This window comes from Eurypyga helias, unplaced genomic scaffold (assembly GCF_000690775.1).
Source record: "Eurypyga helias isolate BGI_N326 unplaced genomic scaffold, ASM69077v1 Scaffold16077, whole genome shotgun sequence".
Taxonomy (NCBI): Eukaryota; Metazoa; Chordata; class Aves; order Eurypygiformes; family Eurypygidae; genus Eurypyga; species Eurypyga helias.
This window is the reverse complement of record NW_010261238.1, coordinates 1-7,573: the sequence shown is the minus strand read 5'-3', so window position 1 is coordinate 7,573 and position 7,573 is coordinate 1. Positions and strand designations below refer to the sequence as shown.

The 7,573-nt window shown below is 42.7% G+C and overlaps 1 protein-coding gene across 1 annotated transcript; it reads right to left on the bottom strand.

Moving 5' to 3' along the window:
• Positions 1 to 6,463: 6,463 nt before the first annotated feature.
• Positions 6,464 to 7,567, bottom strand: FOXG1 (forkhead box G1). Its single transcript, XM_010155313.1, has one exon. It carries the CDS (start codon positions 7,428 to 7,430, stop codon positions 6,531 to 6,533), a length of 900 nt encoding a protein of 299 aa, XP_010153615.1. The 5' UTR covers positions 7,431 to 7,567; the 3' UTR covers positions 6,464 to 6,530.
• Between the last annotated feature and the right edge of the window lie 6 nt (positions 7,568 to 7,573).

Here is a 7,573-nt window from a genome sequence, read left to right as displayed (position 1 = left end):
CGCAGGCTTCCCCGTGCACCGGTGCCGTTTCCTACGGTGAGAAGGAGAGAGCCGCTCGGTACCGCTTCCCCTACGCTGAGGTGTCTCTGCTCACAGCATCATGGAAAACTTAATTTGCTGTATATTAAAAAATTAATTATTTTCACGAGGTCACAAATGCCGGGAGCAAGGGAGGTAAAGGCATCCACGGGATGGGACATGAGTCGTCGCTCTTACCCTCCTCCACGACCGGACAACAAAACAAGAACGAGCCGGTCCATGCCGAGCCCCGTCCACGGGGTCCTGCCCACGCACCCGCACGCCTGCCCCCACCCGCAAGCATAAGCAAGCTGAGCAAATCAGTGGTTTAAACTTCCGTCCCCATCCCTAGATTTCGGTTTGCGGCACGTAAATCTCCATCTATCCAGAACGCAGTCAGGGAATTCAGGGAGTGGAAAGACAAAAGGAGTGCCTGGAGCTCTCCCATGAACATGAACGTTGCCCGTGGTCGGCCCGGCGGTTGTAAAGGCACATTTGCTCCGAAGGAGCAATTAGAGAAAGCCTAGCTCCGCTTTAGACGCACGGCGTTTTAAAATGTTTGCCATCCCAGAAAATCTGGCATTTAGCCGCTTTCCTGAGAATTTGGGCATATTAGCAGTCTTTTCACAACCCCCGAAAGGTGCGAGAAGGCCGTAGCTTTTTCACAAATTGCAAGTTTGGATTTTTTAGAAAAAATTAATTACATAAATATGCCTATAGTCGCCATATTAAAATCGTCTTTCACACGGCAGAGATGGAACAAGGAGGAAATTTCATTCCGGAATGAATGGTGGTGGGGAATTTTGCTTAGCTCCCATAGTATTTCTACGCTGAACCGTGACCAAAAAGGCAGGGCACTCTCAAGGATCTATCTGCGGGACCCTCGCTCCCTCCCATCCTGATACCAGCGGACATAAATCACGAGTGTAGCTACCCGGTTCCTGGGTGTAAAAGGGGAGTAAAATCCGCACTCACCCGGTGCCGGCGGAGGACCCGCATCCCCAAGTGCCATCGTGAGCCTTTCTTGCAGGTAGAGGCAGTTTCTCCTGGCATCTTAAAAAAAGCAAACACAACATTGCACCCGTGTGATTTCTCTGTCGTTAGTGGCAAACGAGCAAACAAATAGCATTTTAACAAAACAAGGTAAAAAGAAAATAAATAATCTGAAGATAAACCAAGAGAACTGCTAAACCGGCGATGAAACTTCCAAATTACCGATTGAAACGAAAGAGCCCAAGGGGGAGGGGGGGAGGCCGGAGGAGGAAACACTTTGAGGAAGAGACCAAAAAAAAAAAAAAAAGGATTAATAAAGAAAAATTCCTAACATTAGACACACGCAGTTTTGGTGTAACTGGTGCTTTGAAACTGTGCTTCAGTTGCATGGGCAATTTGCTTATCAGGGGCCACGGGAAAACAGTACGTTTAGACAGGAGTCTGTCATCTCTATTCATTCCTATCACATGGATCTGCCTGTTGGGAGAAGTAAGGAAGGTTTTCTTGAAGTGCACCTACCCTTCTGGCGGGAAGGCTTGCTGGGCAGGTTTCTTCTGGAGGGTCCCATCTCTCTGGAGTAGCTGCAGTGGAGTTGAGGGCAGGTTCTCCGGTGAGGTAGGAATGTGCAGGAACTCCGCCCTCTGGGCACAGTCACACAAACCCAGCAAAACAGCCAGAGCCAGCCCTAAAACCTCTAATGATCTTCACCTTCACCTCTTTCTAACCCGGTTCTCTACCACTTTTTGACCCATTTACCCAGGCACCTTCATCACGGGGAGCAGGGGTGGGGTGTGGGGGGGTGTGGATATTCAAAATAAGAACATTTCAGTGCACAAAATTGTCGAGAAGCTGCTAGAGACACTGGTGCACGGACAGGCGCCACTATAAGGTTCTGTGTGTCTATATATATCTATATATATTTATTGTAGTCGTGTAATATGTATGAACACATATTTTCTTGAGCAGGTATTTTTCGCGACTATACAATGAAGTACATAGCAGTGAATATCTACAGACAGACATTTTTTTCCCCCGTCCTAAGGGGAAATAAGAATAATTAAGGAATAAAACCACTGCTAAAAGAGTGAGCATTGCTCAATGTTCTTTCTGTAGCAAAACTCTGGTGTGGTTCAGTCAAAGCATAGCCAGAGTTCAGTGGGACTTTTCCTTGAGTAAATACTGAAGACGTGGTGATTGAGACCTCATATTAACACAAGTGGTGAGGGGGTGTGTACCTGAATCATAGTTTCTGACCTAAATCTTAATAATCATTAGAAGTTAAAAAGAACAAAATGAGGTCCTGGTTAAACTACTTTTTTTCAAGTACCGGATTAAAAAAATTGTAACTCTCCCAAACAGTAGTTTTATGCCATTTAAGGCAAAACACATTATTGTTCACTTTCTTTTAAACCCTTTCGTAAGAATACATTCCACATAACGGATGCTATTTTACAGAAACAAAAGAAAATATTTGAAATATGTCAAAAATTGGCTGACTAAATATCCCATTGTGAAATCGAGTTACAGTTTATTATCACTCAAACATGTTTGCGAAGGCAATCTTAAAATCGTAATTGGAGTTTTCTTGATGAGCAGATTTCTTCTACGATCTATGCGAGCAAAGTTAATCACCTCAAACATCAAGTAGGAAAATAACAATAGCTCCTTAATTTCATAAAGACCACCCGTCTGTCATAAATACTCTAAATTAACAAACGCTAAAGCAATGACGCTTAAAACACGGCAATATTCTAGAAATGTGCATATTAAAAAAAAAAAAAAACACCTGAAAGCTAGCATTAGCATTTGACATATAAACCACCATGGGAACAAGTATCAGATAACGGAATTATTGCCTGCCTTTATTTAAAAAAAATAAAATAAGAGAGGGAGAGAGAGAAACCCCAAATAAAATCGCCACCTCACATTCTGCAGCGATCGAGCCTGTGCAAAGATTAGCCTAAAAGACATCCTCAGCAAAAAAAAAGGGGTTTTCTGGCTGGGGAGCAGGCAAAGGTAAAGGCAGTTTGGGCCTTGGCAGTCCCCCTACAATCCAGGACAACTTCAGTTTTTTGGGTTTGTGTGTTTTTTTCCGTTGCGAAGACAGTCTCACTGCTGGTAGTATGTATGGAAACGTGAATAAATTACCAGCTCAACAACTACCCGTTCCCTCAGTGTAAGATAGAGAGGGGAAAGTCTGTGGCACCTGAATTGCTTAGGCAGCACTTTGCTACACTGACCCTAAAGAAACGCATTGAGATGGAGTGCTTGCTTAAACGAAGTCTGGAGAGACATACATCAGGGCTACCCTTTTCAGGAATTATTATGCATCACGCTTATCTAATTAATGCTTATTAGCCAGCCCCAAACTCTGACATGGCGAGACTGTGCTTTCCTCCAACCTGACCTGTCTTTTTCCTCCTTTTTGTACACAGTCAGCGGATTTTTTACGTTGTGAACTAAATAACACTTTTAAGTATGTGATATTGGATTTCCTACAGTATACAAGCAATTGCAAGTGGTAAATAATAAATCATTTCCTTTGTCAGCTGCAGCAGATGCCATTCTTTTCATTTCCTTAGGCACAAGTATAAAAAATGGGGTTTCGAGGCTTCAAGACTTTAAATCACACCTATTTAATTTTATTATTTACAATAGGTTTATTGCAAATGAGTTTTGGTTTTTATGCTTTTTAGGATAATTTCTTTTAGTGATAATAGAGTGAAGAATATGGGGGAAGGTATGCGCTTCCAAGTAGTGGTATCATTTCTTCATCCCCAAACAAAGCAACCTTTTTCTCATAGTGATGATTAATTTTGAATTGTACAAGTGATAGTGAAAGCCAAGAATATCAGAGGTTTCTCTCCTTCTCTCCCACATAGTGCAGAGCTGGGTGTCCCGTCTCTCATCCATAACCTTTCACTCCTCTCTTAATTGCGGATCTGCTTGCATCTGCTTATTTATTACTTATTTCAAAAGATTTTCCTTCCCTCCCTTATTCTTTCAGCATGACCAATATTCTGTTTGCAAGAACAGATTTGCTATTGCTTCTTTATTCACACACATCCCATCCCCATCTCCCCGCCCCCGGCTTTTTTTTTTTTTTTTTTTCCTCTTTTTCTTCCTCTCTTCTGTCTTTCTAAGATCATCTTTTTAAAGTGTTTGCGATAACATCTCCGAGCTAGAGGTTATTTCTCACTGGGCCTATTGTGAGCAGTTGCCGGCTTATTGCACCGCTGCAGAGCCCAGTTTAGACTACACAGGCATAACAAATGAACAACTTGTCCTCTGCAGAATCGCCGCGGGATCCAGTTAGTTCCTAAACCTTTTGCACAAGTTTTCTAATTATTTTCAAGAGTTGTGGCTCTAATAGGCTCCCCTAAACTCATCAAGAAACCAATTCTTTTTAGGATTAAATGCTTCTTAAAATCAGTCTTAGCGCTGCCCCCTTAAAGCTAATGGATTGATACTCCGGGCAACGGAGCATACTGACGGACGCCTGCCCGGGTTAGTGGGCTGCAGCAAGCATTACCATTAGCAAGCAGACAGTGAAAACAAAGTCCGTTTAAAAACTTTAAAATTAAGTGCATTAACATACGTTTGGGGTGTTGGGTTTGTTGGTTTTTTAGTTTGGGGTTTTGGTTTTTTTTTTCCATAAAACGTTTAAACATCGGTATGCAACTCAGGGCGGGTCACGTGACCCTCAGCCCTTCGCCTCACTGCACTGTACTGCAATTTCACCTCACCCCTGCTCGGTTCCTTCCCCGTCCGGAGGGCGCGAGGGGCAGAGGAGAGAGGTTCTAGTTGAAAACTATTGCCACTTTTCCGATATTTAAAGCCAAAGTGTTTGCAGCATTAAAAGTCTATAAATTCATCTAGTATAGATGCTTCCGGAACAGTGTTCCTTTAAGATAAGATTGCATTTTATACACATACATATCATACCTTGCTAAAAGTGACCAAATCATTATATAAAAGCTAATATGTATATGTATATACACACACATACACACACATCCATATCTAATAGATCTCCAGCTAGTAAGCTAGTCGAAATTACTATCTCTCAGAAGAATAATTCTTAGAATTTATTTCAGAGATTGTGAGAACAACATGTATCTATGTAAGAATGCACCTTGTTTTTTTCTAATGTGCGCATGTATGCTTTAATTTTTACATGTGTGTATATATGTATATATATATATACGTACGCAATTTTAAGCATCTTCAATGTAAGACAGTTTTTAGTAAGATATCCTACCTCATACTAACAGTTTTTAAGCAGACCTGATGAGAGTTGTGCCCCAAAAGGGACATAACAATAGTGACCATGGTGTTTAATTAAATATCTTGATCCTTTACATTTGAAAATACTGCTGTTAAAGACAATATGATCGGAGGTGGGTGCGGGAGGGGGTGGAGAAAGGAGCATGTGAAAAATGGTGGACTGCAGTAATAAGCAATGGTCTGATCTCCCTGTAACTTTAAAACCTCTGACATAATAATTTTAGTTAATAAAGGAGACAAAAAAACTATCAAGTATATATGAATTTAGCCTATTTTTTTATTTCTGTGTGTTCATAGTAAACATTTTTGTAAGTGACAAACACGGGCATATGACCACAGTATCACAATCAAGAAATTTTAAGACGACATTAACAATCACTCAAATTTATGCGGCATTTGCGCAACACAGGTTACATATTTGCAAGGTTTACCTATAAGTACAATAGGTATTAACATTTCACTACATTTAGAAAAAAAATAAAGGTGACCTGTTAGTGACCACATACATCAAAATATACACAACACAAACTGAAGGCAATCATTAATTTTGTCCCCTTCTGATTCATTGGAACGGGCAGTGCTGCGAACTGAAACAATGTTGCTGTTTTTTAAATTACTCCGTACACTGAGTGCATTTTCTAAAACCCAATCTTTGGTCTAAAAGTAAACAAACAAACAAACAAAAAAAAAGAACCACCAAAAAAAAGCGGTTTGGTAAAGAAAATGCTAAAATAATAAATGGCCAAAATGTAGTTCTTGGGCATCTTTCAGTATTAATTCTGCTTAAATACAAATTACTTCTAAAGTTTTTTATAGTTTTCATAAATTGAGTGGTGTTTTTTTATTTTTCCTTTCAAGGTCTGCACCCACCGACATATCCATGATAACTTATAATACTGCAAACATGGAGAATCTGGCGGCTTTTAGTGATAGACTTATCGTATTTGAATAAAAAAATTGCAAAAAGCAGTCACTATTTAGATACACATTCTACTATAATTTTGTCTTCCAAACTTCATAGTCTACAATGTAATCTCCCCACATTGCACCTTGCTGACACTCCTCACCTTGGTGGAATAATAAACAACCCTAAAGACTGAACAAACGTACAGAAAATGGGGGGCTTAATAAAAAATACCTGGACATTTTTGTTTTGCTTTTTTTTTCTTTTAATTATCATTTACAATGCAAATGTGTGTAAAATGTTCACTTACAGTCTGATCCCATGGATGTTAATGTATTAAAGGGTTTGAAGAAGACCCCTGATTTTGATGTGTGAAATAATCAGAAAGTCCTCCGGAAAGTCCCGTTGTAAAACTTGGCAAAGAAGGTCTTAAGGACTCACAGGGGAGAGTGGAGGGCGCCTGCGGCGACGTGGAGGAGGAGGCTGCCCTGGCCGTCATTGAAGTGCTGCTTTGAGAAGTCATTGAAGGGTGAGGAACATGGGGGAAAAAGTAACTCGTCTGTCCTGCTAGGAGGTTTACAGAGCAGGGATTTAGGGAATAGGTGCCGGAGCAGGGAACTGACAAGCCGCACGGCACTGAGGCGGCCAGAGCTGCTGCTGTGAGGTGATGAGTGGCATAAGGTATCTCTCCATTGACTAGTCTATCAACACTTAACCCATTAGACGTGGAAAAGGAGTGGTTGTTTCCCAAGGAGTTTTGAGTCAACACTGAGCTGTAGGGCATGGGGTGGCTGGGGTAGGCGGACGTGGTCCCATTGTAACTCAAAGTGCTGCTGGCCCGGGGGTGGTGCAGGGAGAGGAAGGGGGACATAGGCCAGTACAAGGATCCTGCCCTATCCATGAATGTCAGTCCGGTGGAGGTGAGCCGGGCGCCCCGCTTGAAAGCCAGCTTGGCCCGCGAGGTGGTGGAGCGCCGGCGGAGCTTGCCGGTGGTGCCCCCGATGAAGACGTCGTCGCTGGAGGGGTCCAGCATCCAGTAGTTCCCTTTGCCCGGGTCGTCGTAGTGGCGGGGCACCTTTACGAAGCACTTATTGAGAGAGAGGTTGTGGCGGATGGAGTTCTGCCAGCCCTGCTTGTTCTCCCGGTAGTAGGGGAAGTTCTTCATGATGACCTCGTAGATGCCGTTGAGCGTGAGGCGCTTCTCGGGGCTCTGCCGGATGGCCATCATGATGAGCGCGTTGTAGCTGAACGGCGGCTTCTCGTACTTGCCGTTTTTCTTCTCCCCCTCCTTGCCGCTCTCCCCGTCCTTGGCCCCTTCTGCCGCCCCCTTCTTCTCCTCCGTCGCCTTCTCCTTCTCCTCCAGCTCCGCCG

Excerpts from the sequence above, each read along its gene's own strand:
- FOXG1 (XM_010155313.1), bottom strand. The coding sequence starts at position 7,430 with ATGATGGCCATCCGGCAGAGCCCCGAGAAGCGCCTCACGCTCAACGGC.